General features: G+C 40.7%; 1 protein-coding gene across 2 annotated transcripts in view; it reads right to left on the bottom strand.

Moving 5' to 3' along the window:
- The window catches only part of LOC138324139 (dynein regulatory complex subunit 3-like), a 31913-nt gene that overhangs the window by 11867 nt on the left and 4300 nt on the right, over positions 1 to 15746 (bottom strand). The window contains exons 2-6 of one of the 2 annotated variants that reach the window (XM_069269225.1): positions 13375 to 13398; positions 12159 to 12348; positions 11734 to 11850; positions 815 to 981; positions 529 to 675 (exon numbers count right to left, since the gene is read on the bottom strand). In XM_069269225.1, the coding sequence (XP_069125326.1) occupies positions 529 to 675; positions 815 to 981; positions 11734 to 11850; positions 12159 to 12318 (591 nt within the window). In that variant the 5' untranslated portion in view covers positions 12319 to 12348; positions 13375 to 13398. The remainder of the gene's footprint in view (positions 1 to 528; positions 676 to 814; positions 982 to 11733; positions 11851 to 12158; positions 12349 to 13374; positions 13399 to 15746) is intronic. The other variant, XM_069269224.1, reaches the window with a different exon arrangement.

Here is a 15746-nt window from a genome sequence, read left to right as displayed (position 1 = left end):
TACAAGGTCAAGGGGAGTAACTCGTACGTGACAATTTAATTGACTAAGAACACGGAATTCGGCAGTCCGGAAAACTCGTAATCCGGACGGTTTAGGCTGGGAACGGAGGTGTTCGGATTATCGAGGGTCCACTGTACATACTAAACACCCAGGTTCTACAAGGTACCGTGGTACATACTAAACACCCAGGTTTTACAAGGTACCCTGGTACAATAAACACCCAGGTTTTTTACCTAGAATAAAGTTCAAGGTTATAGCCCAATATCAGCAAGTTTTTGACTTCTGTGACCCTGAATGGAGGTCAAGGTTGTTCAATTTAACCAAATTTATTATCTTTCATCTCATCATGCTACTCCACTATCAGGCCTCTAAATATCAGATATTGACAAGAAATTGGTTTTAAAATTTTAGCATGTGTGACACCTTATAACCTTGAAAGAATGAAAGTCAAAATCATACACTTGAAAAAAAACTTATTTGTCCTCATCTCAGCATGGTAAACTAATGCATTCATACTTATCTACTTACCGACTGTTTGTCTACCAAACGGTAATCCAGGAAATCGATACCTGACAGGAAAGCAATCACATACTGCTTGTAGCCGTTCTGCTTACAGAATGGGTTTCCAGCAAGGTTTAAGGTTTTCATTTCTTTAAACCGTCTCAGATATAAGAGCTGAAATAGTAACAATTGATGGCATTACTTTAAAGTAAATCTAATATCAAAATGAAGGCCAGGTTGAAAAATATTTCAATAAAAATGTTTTGATTTGTGAAATGTATCTCAATTAGAAGTTAATTTCCGTTTAACCTACATTTCCAAGTTCTGTCAGCATGTTGTTTCCAATGGAGAAAACGTGAAGATTTAAAAGTGTGTCCATGTTTTCCAGTGTGGCTATTCTGTTGTTGTACAATGTTAAATCCTCCAGCTTGGTCAGTGCATTGAGTCCCTCAATCACTTCAATGTTATTGAAGGACAGGTCTACATAAACACAAAATAATAATTTATGTTAATTTTATTCAAAGTACATGTATAACAACTTATCTTAGTAATTAATAACCTGTATTTTCAGGATTTTTTTTTCTCAAAAAAACTGCTATAACTTTGATGTTTACGGTAATCATACAGACATCTTAAGTGATGATCTTGAACTTATTCATAGTCAACATTACAGATTCCAACTTGCCATGGGAGATTTTACCATAATTCACAATGTTGCTTTTCTCTCTCTTTTTTTCTCTTAAGGCAATGTATTTGCTACAAGTTTGTTTTTGTTTTACCGTGTACATTTGATCTTTTGTTACAGTCATGTAGGTGACAATATTGATGATTACACCCACCAAGTAGAATTAATGTACCTTGTATAGTTCACTGCTACCTCAAGTACATTGCTGAAACTGTCAGTGCTACTTAAAGCTAATATTAGGTCAAGGGGTGGGGTATATAGAGATACAGTCAGTATCTTACAATACAAGGTTTATTTGGTGAAAGTCGAGATGACAGTCCTTACCAATGTAATGTAAGCACTTACATCCAACAGAATTCAGAAAGTCACATTGCTCTCTCCTAACGGTAACATGACTCACACCCGTATGAGTCGCCTCACGGTACACTGAACAGGAATGCTGGTTTTTTACAGACAGATAAACATCTTCCTATCAATAAGGGCTTGATTCTGGAAATCTTTCAGCTTCACATCTAAGGTACACCCTTCATAAGATCAATGGAGGTCGCCATGTTTGGTTTTTATCCTTCTCCCAAAGTGCTAAGTCATTGCTGATTAGTCAAAATTTCCGAAAACTGTGGGTAACATAGGCTGATTAACGTGGGTAAACGTGGGTAACCGACAGATCATAGTGGGTAACTGATAAACGTGGGTAACCAACAGATCATAGGTTGATAACTGACAGATCCATAGGCTGATTAACATGGGTTAACCGAACCGGCTGATTTAAATGGGTACAGATCATAGGCTGATTAATTAACGTGGGTAACCGACAGATCATAGGCTGATTAACATGGGTAACCGACAGATGATAGGCTGATTAACGTGGGTAACCAACAGATCATAGGCTGATTAACGTGGGTAACCGACAGATCATAGGCTGATTAACGTGGGTAACCAACAGATCATAGGCTGATTAACTGGGTAACGACAGATCATAGGCTGATTAACGTGGGTAACCGACAGATCATAGGCTGATTAAACATGGGTAACCGACAGCCATAGGCTGATTAACGTGGGTAACCGATAGATCATAGGCTGATAAACGTGGGTAAACGACAGATCATAGGCTGATTAACGTGGGTAACCGACAGATCATAGGCTGATTAAACGTGGGTAACCCAGCCCACAGGCTGATTAACGTGGGTAACCGACAGATCATAGGCTGATTAACGTGGGTAATCAACAGATCATAGGCTGATTAACGTGGGTAACCGACAGATCATAGGCTGATTAACGTGGGTAACCGACAGATCATAGGCTGATTAACGTGGGTAACCGACAGCCCATAGGCTGATTAACGTGGGTAACCGACAGATCATAGGCTGATTAACGTGGGTAACCGACAGATCATAGGCTGATTAACGTGGGTAACCGACAGATCATAGGCTGATTAACATGGGTAACCGACAGATCATAGGCTGATTAACATGGGTAACCAACAGATCATAGGCTGATTAACGTGGGTAACCAACAGATCATAGGCTGATTAACGTGGGTAACCAACAGATCATAGGCTGATTAACCTGGGTAATCAACAGATCATAGGCTGATTAACATGGGTAACCGACAGATCATAGGCTGATTAACGTGGGTAACCGACAGATCATAGGCTGATTAACATGGGTAACCGACAGATCATAGGCTGATTAAACGTGGGTAACCGACAGATCATAGGCTGATTAACGTGGGTAACCGACAGATCATAGGCTGATTAACGTGGGTAACCGACAGATCATAGGCTGATTAACGTGGGTAACCGACAGATCATAGGCTGATTAACGTGGGTAACCGACAGATCATAGGCTGATTAACGTGGGTAACCAACAGATCATAGGCTGATTAACGTGGGTAACCGACAGATCATAGGCTGATTAACGTGGGTAACCGACAGATCATAGGCTGATTAACGTGGGTAACCGACAGATCATAGGCTGATTAACGTGGGTAACCAACAGATCATAGGCTGATTAACGTGGGTAACCGACAGCCCATAGGCTGATTAACGTGGGTAACCGACAGATCATAGGCTGATTAACATGGGTAACCGACAGATCATAGGCTGATTAACGTGGGTAACCAACAGATCATAGGCTGATTAACGTTTGTAACCGACAGCCCATAGTCTGATTAACGTGGGTAACCGACAGCCATAGTCTGATTAACGTGGGTAACCAACAGATCATAGGCTGATTAATGTGGGTAATCAAAGATTATAGGCTGATTAACGTGGGTAACCAACAGATCATAGGCTGATTAACGTGGGTAACCAACAGATCATAGGCTGATTAACGTGGGTAACCGACAGATCATAGGCTGATTAACGTGGGTAACCGACAGATCATAGGCTGATTAACGTGGGTAACCGACAGATCATAGGCTGATTAATGTGGGTAACCGACAGATCATAGGCTGATTAACGTGGGTAACCGACAGATCATAGGCTGATTAACGTGGGTAATCAACAGATCATAGGCTGATTAATGTGGGTAATCAACAGATCATAGGCTGATTAACGTGGGTAACCAACAGATCATAGGCTGATTAATGTGGGTAACCAACAGATCATAGGCTGATTAACGTGGGTAACCGACAGATCATAGGCTGATTAACGTGGGTAACCGACAGATCATAGGCTGATTAACGTGGGTAACCGACAGCCCATAGGCTGATTAACGTGGGTAACCGACAGATCATAGGCTGATTAACGTGGGTAACCGACAGATCATAGGCTGATTAACGTGGGTAACCGACAGATCATAGGCTGATTAACGTGGGTAACCGACAGATCATAGGCTGATTAACATGGGTAACCGACAGATGATAGGCTGATTAATGTGGGTAACCGACAGATCATAAGCTGATTACATGGGTAACCGACATCCCATAGGCTGAATAACGTGGGTAAACGACAGATCATAGGCTGATTAACATGGGTAACCGACAGATGATAGGCTGATTAACGTGGGTAATCAACAGATCATAGGCTGATTAACATGGGTAACCGACAGATCATAGGCTGATTAACATGGGTAACCGACAGCCCATAGGCTGATTAACGTGGGTAACCGACAGCCCATAGGCTGATTAACGTGGGTAACCGACAGATCATAGGCTGATTAACGTGGGTAACCGACAGATCATAGGCTGATTAACGTGGGTAACCGACAGCCCATAGGCTGATTAACGTGGGTAACCGACAGATCATAGGCTGATTAACGTGGGTAACCGACAGATCATAGGCTGATTAACGTGGGTAACCAACAGATCATAGGCTGATTAACGTGGGTAACCAACAGATCATAGGCTGATTAACGTGGGTAACCGACAGATCATAGGCTGATTAACGTGGGTAACCAACAGATCATAGGCTGATTAACGTGGGTAACCAACAGATCATAGGCTGATTAACGTGGGTAACCGACAGCCCATAGGCTTATTAACGTGGGTAACCAACAGATCATAGGCTGATTAACGTGGGTAACCGACAGATCATAGGCTGATTAACATGGGTAACCGACAGATCATAGGCTGATTAACATGGGTAACCGACAGATCATAGGCTGATTAACGTGGGTAACCGACAGATCATAGGCTGATTAACGTGGGTAACCGACAGATCATAGGCTGATTAACATGGGTAACCGACAGATCATAGGCTGATTAACGTGGGTAACCGACAGATCATAGGCTGATTAACGTGGGTAACCGACAGATCATAGGCTGATTAACGTGGGTAACCGACAGATCATAGGCTGATTAACGTGGGTAACCGACAGATCATAGGCTGATTAACGTGGGTAACCAACAGATCATAGGCTGATTAATGTGGGTAACCAACAGATCATAGGCTGATTAACGTGGGTAACCACAGATCATAGGCTGATTAATGTGGGTAACAACAGATCATAGGCTGATTAACGTGGGTAACACAGATCATAGGCTGATTAACGTGGGTAACCAACAGATCATAGGCTGATTAACGTGGGTAACCGACAGATCATAGGCTGATTAACGTGGGTAACCGACAGATCATAGGCTGATTAACGTGGGTAACCGACAGATCATAGGCTGATTAACGTGGGTAACCGACAGATCATAGGCTGATTAACGTGGGTAACCGACAGCCCATAGGCTGATTAACGTGGGTAACCGACAGATCATAGGCTGATTAACGTGGGTAACCGACAGATCATAGGCTGATTAACGTGGGTAACCGACAGATCATAGGCTGATTTAACGTGGGTAACCGACAGATCATAGGCTGATTAACGTGGGTAACCAACAGATCATAGGCTGATTAACGTGGGTAACCGACAGATCATAGGCTGATTAACATGGGTAACCGACAGCCCATAGGCTGATTAACGTGGGTAACCGACAGCCCATAGGCTGATTAACGTGGGTAACCGACAGATCATAGGCTGATTAACGTGGGTAACCGACAGATCATAGGCTGATTAACGTGGGTAACCGACAGATCATAGGCTGATTAACGTGGGTAACCGACAGATCATAGGCTGATTAACATGGGTAACCGACAGATCATAGGCTGATTAACGTGGGTAACCGACAGATCATAGGCTGATTAACGTGGGTAACCGACAGATCATAGGCTGATTAACGTGGGTAACCGACAGATCATAGGCTGATTAACGTGGGTAACCGACAGATCATAGGCTGATTAACGTGGGTAACCGACAGATCATAGGCTGATTAACGTGGGTAACCGACAGATCATAGGCTGATTAACGTGGGTAACCGACAGATCATAGGCTGATTAACGTGGGTAACCGACAGATCATAGGCTGATTAACGTGGGTAACCGACAGATCATAGGCTGATTAACGTGGGTAACCGACAGATCATAGGCTGATTAACGTGGGTAAACGACAGATCATAGGCTGATTAACGTGGGTAACCGACAGATCATAGGCTGATTAACGTGGGTAACAACAGATCATGGCTGATAATGTAACAGTCATAGGCTGATTAACGTGGGTAACCGACAGATCATAGGCTGATTAACGTGGGTAACCGACAGATCATAGGCTGATTAACGTGGGTAACCGACAGATCATAGGCTGATTAACATGGGTAACCGACAGATCATAGGCTGATTAACGTGGGTAACCGACAGACATAGGCTGATTAACGTGGGTAACCGACAGATCATAGGCTGATTAACGTGGGTAACCGACAGATCATAGGCTGATTAACGTGGGTAACCGACAGATCATAGGCTGATTAACATGGGTAACCGACAGATCATAGGCTGATTAACATGGGTAACCGACAGATCATAGGCTGATTAACGTGGGTAACCGACAGATCATAGGCTGATTAACATGGGTAACCGACAGATCATAGGCTGATTAACGTGGGTAACCAACAGATCATAGGCTGATTAACGTGGGTAACCGACAGATCATAGGCTGATTAACGTGGGTAACCGACAGATCATAGGCTGATTAACGTGGGTAACCGACAGATCATAGGCTGATTAACGTGGGTAACCAACAGATCATAGGCTGATTAACGTGGGTAACCGACAGATCATAGGCTGATTAACGTGGGTAACCGACAGATCATAGGCTGATTAACGTGGGTAACCGACAGATCATAGGCTGATTAACGTGGGTAACCAACAGATCATAGGCTGATTAATGTGGGTAACCAACAGATCATAGGCTGATTAACGTGGGTAACCGACAGATCATAGGCTGATTAACGTGGGTAACCGACAGATCATAGGCTGATTAACGTGGGTAACCGACAGATCATAGGCTGATTAACGTGGGTAACCGACAGATCATAGGCTGATTAACATGGGTAACCAACAGATCATAGGCTGATTAACGTGGGTAACCAACAGATCATAGGCTGATTAACGTGGGTAACCGACAGATCATAGGCTGATTAACATGGGTAACCGACAGATCATAGGCTGATTAACATGGGTAACCGACAGATCATAGGCTGATTAACATGGGTAACCAACAGATCATAGGCTGATTAACGTGGGTAACCGACAGATCATAGGCTGATTAACGTGGGTAACCGACAGATCATAGGCTGATTAACGTGGGTAACCGACAGATCATAGGCTGATTAACGTGGGTAACCGACAGATCATAGGCTGATTAACGTGGGTAACCGACAGATCATAGGCTGATTAACGTGGGTAACCGACAGATCATAGGCTGATTAACGTGGGTAACCAACAGATCATAGGCTGATTAACGTGGGTAACCGACAGATGTATTAGGCTGATTAACATGGGTAACCGAACAGATCATAGGCTGATTAACATGGGTAACCGACAGATCATAGGCTGATTAACGTGGGTAACCGACAGATCATAGGCTGATTAACGTGGGTAACCAACAGATCATAGGCTGATTAACGTGGGTAACCGACAGATCATAGGCTGATTAACGTGGGTAACCGACAGATCATAGGCTGATTAACGTGGGTAACCGACAGATCATAGGCTGATTAACGTGGGTAACCGACAGATCATAGGCTGATTAACGTGGGTAACCGACAGATCATAGGCTGATTAACGTGGGTAACCGACAGATCATAGGCTGATTAACATGGGTAACCGACAGATCATAGGCTGATTAACATGGGTAACCACAGATCATAGGCTGATTAACGTGGGTAACCGACAGATCATAGGCTGATTAACGTGGGTAACCGACAGATCATAGGCTGATTAACGTGGGTAACCGACAGATCATAGGCTGATTAACGTGGGTAACGACAGATCATAGGCTGATTAACGTGGGTAACCGACAGATCATAGGCTGATTAACATGGGTAACCGACAGATCATAGGCTGATTAACATGGGTAACCGACAGATCACAGGCTGATTAACGTGGGTAACCGACAGATCATAGGCTGATTAACATGGGTAACCGACAGATCATAGGCTGATTAACGTGGGTAACCGACAGATCATAGGCTGATTAACATGGGTAACCGACAGATCATAGGCTGATTAACATGGGTAACCAACAGATCATAGGCTGATTAACGTGGGTAACCGACAGATCATAGGCTGATTAACGTGGGTAACCGACAGATCATAGGCTGATTAACGTGGGTAACCAACAGATCATAGGCTGATTAACGTGGGTAACCGACAGATCATAGGCTGATTAACGTGGGTAACCGACAGATCATAGGCTGATTAACGTGGGTAACCGACAGATCATAGGCTGATTAACGTGGGTAACCGACAGATCATAGGCTGATTAACGTGGGTAACCGACAGATCATAGGCTGATTAACGTGGGTAACCGACAGATCATAGGCTGATTAACATGGGTAAACGACAGATCATAGGCTGATTAACGTGGGTAACCGACAGATCATAGGCTGATTAACGTGGGTAACGACAGATCATAGGCTGATTAACGGGTAACCGACAGATCATAGGCTGATTAACGTGGGTAACCAACAGATCATAGGCTGATTAACGTGGGTAACCGACAGATCATAGGCTGATTAACGTGGGTAACCGACAGATCATAGGCTGATTAACGTGGGTAACGACAGATCATAGGCTGATTATTAACGTGGGTAACCAACAGATCATAGGCTGATTAACGTGGGTAACCGACAGATCATAGGCTGATTAACTGGGTAACCGACAGATCATAGGCTGATTAACGTGGGTAACCGACAGATCATAGGCTGATTAACGTGGGTAACCGACAGATCATAGGCTGATTAACGTGGGTAACCAACAGATCATAGGCTGATTAACGTGGGTAACCAACAGATCATAGGCTGATTAACATGGGTAACCGACAGATCATAGGCTGATTAACATGGGTAACCAACAGATCATAGGCTGATTAACGTGGGTAACCAACAGATCATAGGCTGATTAACGTGGGTAACCGACAGATCATAGGCTGATTAACATGGGTAACCGACAGATCATAGGCTGATTAACGTGGGTAACCGACAGATCATAGGCTGATTAACGTGGGTAACCAACAGATCATAGGCTGATTAACGTGGGTAACCAACAGATCATAGGCTGATTAACGTGGGTAACCAACAGATCATAGGCTGATTAACATGGGTAACCAACAGATCATAGGCTGATTAACGTGGGTAACCGACAGATCATAGGCTGATTAACGTGGGTAACCGACAGATCATAGGCTGATTAACGTGGGTAACCAACAGATCATAGGCTGATTAACGTGGGTAACCGACAGATCATAGGCTGATTAACGTGGGTAACCGACAGATCATAGGCTGATTAACGTGGGTAACCGACAGATCATAGGCTGATTAACATGGGTAACCGACAGATCATAGGCTGATTAACGTGGGTAACGACAGATCATAGGCTGATTAACGTGGGTAACCGACAGATCATAGGCTGATTAACGTGGGTAACCAACAGATCATAGGCTGATTAACGTGGGTAACCGACAGATCATAGGCTGATTAACATGGGTAACCGACAGATCATAGGCTGATTAACGTGGGTAACCACAGATCATAGGCTGATTAACGTGGGTAACCGACAGATCATAGGCTGATTAACGTGGGTAACCGACAGATCATAGGCTGATTAACGTGGGTAACCGACAGATCATAGGCTGATTAACGTGGGTAACCGACAGATCATAGGCTGATTAACATGGGTAACCGACATATCATAGGCTGATTAACGTGGGTAACCGACAGATCACAGGCTGATTAACATGGGTAACCGACAGATCATAGGCTGATTAACATGGGTAACCGACAGATCGTAGGCTGATTAACGTGGGTAACCGACAGATCATAGGCTGATTAACGTGGGTAAACGACAGATCATAGGCTGATTAACAATGGTAACCAACAGATCATAGGCTGATTAACGTGGGTAACCGACAGATCACAGGCTGATTAACATGGGTAACCGACAGATCATAGGCTGATTAACGTGGGTAACCGACAGATCATAGGCTGATAGGCTGATTAACGTGGGTAACCGACAGATCATAGGCTGATTAACGTGGGTAAACAACAGATCATAGGCTGATTAACGTGGGTAACCGACAGATCACAGGCTGATTAACATGGGTAAGCAACAGATCATAGGCTGATTAACATGGGTAACAGACAGATCATAAGCTGATTAACATGGGTAACCAACAGATGATAGGCTGATTAATGTGGGTAACCAACAGATCATAGGCTGATTAACGTGGGTAACCGACAGATCATAGGCTGATTAACGTGGGTAACCAACAGATCATAGGCTGATTAATGTGGGTAACCAACAGATCATAGGCTGATTAACGTGGGTAACCAACAGATCACAGGCTGATTAACATGGGTAACCGACAGATCATAGGCTGATTAACATGGGTAACCGACAGATCATAGGCTGATTAACGTGGGTAACCAACAGATTATAGGCTGATTAACGTGGGTAACCGACAGATCATAGGCTGATTAACGTGGGTAATCAACAGATCATAGGCTGATTAACGTGGGTAACCGACAGATCATAGGCTGATTAACATGGGTAACCGACAGATCATAGGCTGATTAACATGGGTAACCGACAGATCATAGGCTGATTAACGTGGGTAACCAACAGATTATAGGCTGATTAACGTGGGTAACCAACAGATTATAGGCTGATTAACGTGGGTAACCAACAGATCATAGGCTGATTAACGTGGGTAACCAACAGATCATAGGCTGATTAAACGTGGGTAACCAACAGATCATAGGCTGATTAACATGGGTAACCAACAGCCCATAGGCTGATTAACATGGGTAACCGACAGATCATAGGCTGATTAACGTGGGTAACCAACAGATTATAGGCTGATTAACGTGGGTAACCAACAGATTATAGGCTGATTAACGTGGGTAACCAACAGATTATAGGCTGATTAACGTGGGTAACCAACAGATTATAGGCTGATTAACGTGGGTAACCAACAGATATAGGCTGATTAACGTGGGTAACCGACAGATCATAGGCTGATTAACGTGGGTAACCGACAGATCATAGGCTGATTAACGTGGGTAACCAACAGATTATAGGCTGATTAACGTGGGTAACCAACAGATTATAGGCTGATTAACGTGGGTAACCAACAGATTATAGGCTGATTAACGTGGGTAACCAACAGATTATAGGCTGATTAACGTGGGTAACCGACAGATCATAGGCTGATTAACGTGGGTAATCAACAGATCATAGGCTGATTAACGTGGGTAACCGACAGATCATAGGCTGATTAACGTGGGTAACCAACAGCCCATAGGCTGATTAACGTGGGTAACCGACGATGTAGTGAACTGTGCAAGGTAATACTCTAACACAATGACAGGTAAATGATTATTATTGCTTTTAGTTTATTTGATTTTCTTTCAATTTATTAAGGCAAATTATTTAAAACTTATCTGACGGTGAAGCCTTTTTTTTATCTATATTTTTTTGTACTTCGGTAGATATGACAACATCCTTACCCAGCCACACCAGGTTGACAAGACAATCCAAACCTTCTATTTTCTCTATGATATTATTATCAAGTTGTAGTTTGGTTAATGCTGTGAATTCCCAGAGATTGTCAATCTTTAGAATATCTGAAATGAAATATAAATGGTTTTAACAGGTAGCCCATATACAATATAAAGATTTCCCTAGAATATACTAAAGACATGTGGATTTGTTATCAAATGATTATAATATCCAAAAAAAGTCTTCTGTTACATATAACTGAAACTAGAGTAACACATATTTGTTAAAAATTCTAGCTCTTACACTAGACATTTTGAAAGACAGTCTAATTTTAGGGACAGAAACTCCCTTCGCTAAATTTACTACACCATACACCAGGAAAATCTTGTACTGAAACACTATACTTGTACTGAAACACTATACTTTTGCTTACTTAAAAAATCCAATCTGAGAGATAAGACGTCTCCGAAATCAATTCCTTCTGATTTTGCAATTTTTCCTGCTTCATCCTTTGGTCCTTGCTCTTCCACAGCTCTCTTTAGCATGTCTTCGTCGACCACCGCTGGCTCCACCGTGTCATATAATCGACTCATTGTGGACGGTGGAAGACAGCTTTCAGATATCTGGGCAAAAGATTCATCTGAATTATTTTATTTGAATCTGAAAACATAGGATTTTCTTCTTCTTTGTGTAATGACCAGCTCGTCACATCAATATTGACAACTTGTGTTCGTTTTGTTATAACTTGATAGTACAGGAAAGGAACATGATCTTGCGCAGCACATAATCTTGCGCGCACATAATTTCCGGTAATTTTAATAAAGTAGCAAACTTATTCGGACATATAAAGTACGGAATGGCAATGCTAATTCTAATAAAATCTCAGTTTTAATCTAAGATGCAGAGGTACCATGTTACAAAGGGGCCATTGTGGAAGAATGGCGACAAGCGCCGTCTGCTTTGAAAATTTGTCAGCATTTTTTTTGTTTGACATTTGTAAAAATTGCAAACTGATATATAGTTCAAATGTTTTGTTTTTTCTATTGAACTTTAAATGGTCAGCTAAAGAAATTGAATATAATATGATTAAAATTGGATTATAGATTGTACTGCACAAGATCATATGCCATGTTTATTTCCGGTTCAAACATGGGGTAAAGTCAATGGTTTTTGTTTATCTATTTTTTTTTTATAATTTTTTTATTTTTCAAATTTTGTACATGTATGTAACATTAACAACGAGACAACACCCACACATCACACTATACACACAAACACACACACACTCACACATACACACAAACAACTCGCATTCCCTGATACTTACATACACCCTCACACTTTCTTACTAGAATATCTAAATTATACATGATGTGTTTATTATAATTACATATAATATTTGTCTTTTTGTTTTTATTTTCATTCCTTCCACACACACTTTTATTCAGGGGGGGAGACAAGATGTTACATTTACAGGAGAGAAGTTAGGAAAGGAAAGAACAGTCAGAAACGGGATGGGTGAGAGGGGAAAAGGAGATAGGAAAGGGATGGGTTGGAGGGTAAGAAGTGGGGAGAGGTGGGGAATATATGTTGCCAATAATGAAATGGAATAATTAACAAGAGATTATTCATTAAAGAATTATACTTACATATTGAATAAATGTGACAATAATCTGGAACAGACACCAGTGTACCAGTATCATATACTTGTACTGTACGTAAATCATATATAATAAGAAATACCAATGTAAGTACTGGTGTAAATAGTAACAGCTAATGAAATAATGTTTGCAAGTATAATTATTGACTGCTAACAACGAAGGAAGAAGGGGGAAAAAGGAAGATCTACCAATGTCAGGTATCATCAGACAATGTCTAATTCATAATAAGATGTTACATTTACAGGAGAGAAGTTAGGAAAGGAAAGAACAGTCAGAAACGGGATGGGTGGGAGGGGAAAAGGAGATAGGAAAGGGATGGGTTGGAGGGTAAGAAGTGGGGAGAGGTGGGGAATATATGTTGCCAATAATGAAATGGAATAATTAACAAGAGATTATTCATTAAAGAATTATACTTATATATTGAATAAATGTGACAATAATCTGGAACAGACACCAGTGTACCAGTATCATATACTTGTACTGTACGTAAATCATATATAATAAGAAATATCAATGTAAGTACTGGTGTAAATAGTAACAGCTAATGAAATAATGTTTGCAAGTATAATTATTGACTGCTAACAACGAAGGAAGAAGGGGGAAAAAGGAAGATCTACCAATGTCAGGTATCATCAGACAATGTCTAATTCAGGTCTAATGTAATTAAGTTTTGCCATTTCCTCCATTCCATTGTAAATTTGTCAACACTTTGTTCACCTTTACCACAAGCAATAATTTTTTGAACTTTATGGTAATCTTTTATTGAGTTAATTAATGTTGAAATATTTAGAGTTTTATGTAAACATTTAGTTTTGTATATATATTGTTTAATAAACAAAGAAACTTCATTATCAATTCTGGTATTAATACCATTCTGATTAATAAAACCGAATAGCAAAGCCTCCTTATTTAAAGCAAATGGAATACTGAGGCAGATAGCAAATTCTCAAATCTTATAAAAAAATCTTGAACTTCCCTACATTCCCATAGAATATGTACGATTGTCTCCCTTTCTTGAAGCAGAAATCACAGCATGGATTATTAACAAGTCCAACTTTGTATAGGTAGGAGTTAGTTGTTAAGACATGGTGATTAATTCTATATTGTAACCACTGTAGCTTAGTATTTTTTGTAACAGAAGGGAAGGGAATATATTTTCTCCCAAGTATCATGGTTATAATCAAAATTTAAACCCCATTTAATTTGGGAAGTTATTTGACAGTTGTTTGCTTTAAGTACATTATAAAAGTCTTTGGAACCCTTTTTCTTACTTAGTATTATTTCAAGGTGTAATGGAACAAATGGATATAGTAATGTTTCAAACGGGAAATGCAAATTGTTCAAGTACTTCTTTATCTTAGTAATAAACCCATGGTATTCCAAAAAATTTGTTATCGCGCCATGTTTAACACAGAATTCATTAAATGAAAAAAAGGAACAATCTATATTGTTTTTCAATATATCATTAATTATCATTATTCCCTTTTCAAACCATTTCCGATAAAAAACTGCTTTATTTCCAACAGATAGATCATTGTTAAACCATAATGGCGTCTTAAGTAAGGATTGGCTACTCTTTCACTTATCTATTTTTGTTCTTAAATTATACCATGCATTAAAAACATCTACCCAAAACTGATTTTTGCTATTTATTTGTTTTAAATACTCTTTGCCAGAATTGGCCAATAAGTTCAAGCTTATATCTGATTTCAGTATACTTAACCACTTACTCTCCGACATAAAAATTCTTCTGATCCAACTTATCTTAAGAGACTCAATATATGATGATAAATGAACCATTTTTAGCCCACCTTCCTGGTATTGCTGGATTATTACATCTCTTTTAATCTTATCAATTTTGCAATTCCATAAAAAGTTGAACAGAATTGTATTCAGTTGCTTAATGAAATTTGCCGAAGGGTTAGGCAAGGAAATAAAAAGGTGATTAGTTTTTGTTTATTTATGATAAACTGAAAAAAATACCATTTATTTTTGGAAAGGTACTGAAAAACAAATGAAAAAAATTAAATATCTATCAGCTATGAAACTCTTAGATGATCATGTGCCAACATTGTATGATATCAGCGAAAAACAAGACCTGCATAGATGAATGTTGATACGATACAGGTCTAGCACACTGTGCACTAATATGTAGCTGAAAATGGAGGTTGTATGTTTAATGCTTCTGAATTGGGTAAAATGTGACCAGGTAACTTAATTAGTAGAGCATCCAGCTAGTGTTCTGAGGGTTGGAACCCTGGCTATACATTTACCCACTTCTATTAACAGTTACATTTGGTGCCTTTGACCAAATCCTGTTTTCAGCAATATACTTTTGGAAACTACATTTAGTAGGGGGC

Source organism: Argopecten irradians, chromosome 5 (assembly GCF_041381155.1).
Source record: "Argopecten irradians isolate NY chromosome 5, Ai_NY, whole genome shotgun sequence".
In the NCBI taxonomy this organism is placed as follows: Eukaryota; Metazoa; Mollusca; class Bivalvia; order Pectinida; family Pectinidae; genus Argopecten; species Argopecten irradians.
Note: the sequence above shows the minus strand (reverse complement) of the source record. Positions and strands in the feature narration are given on the sequence as shown.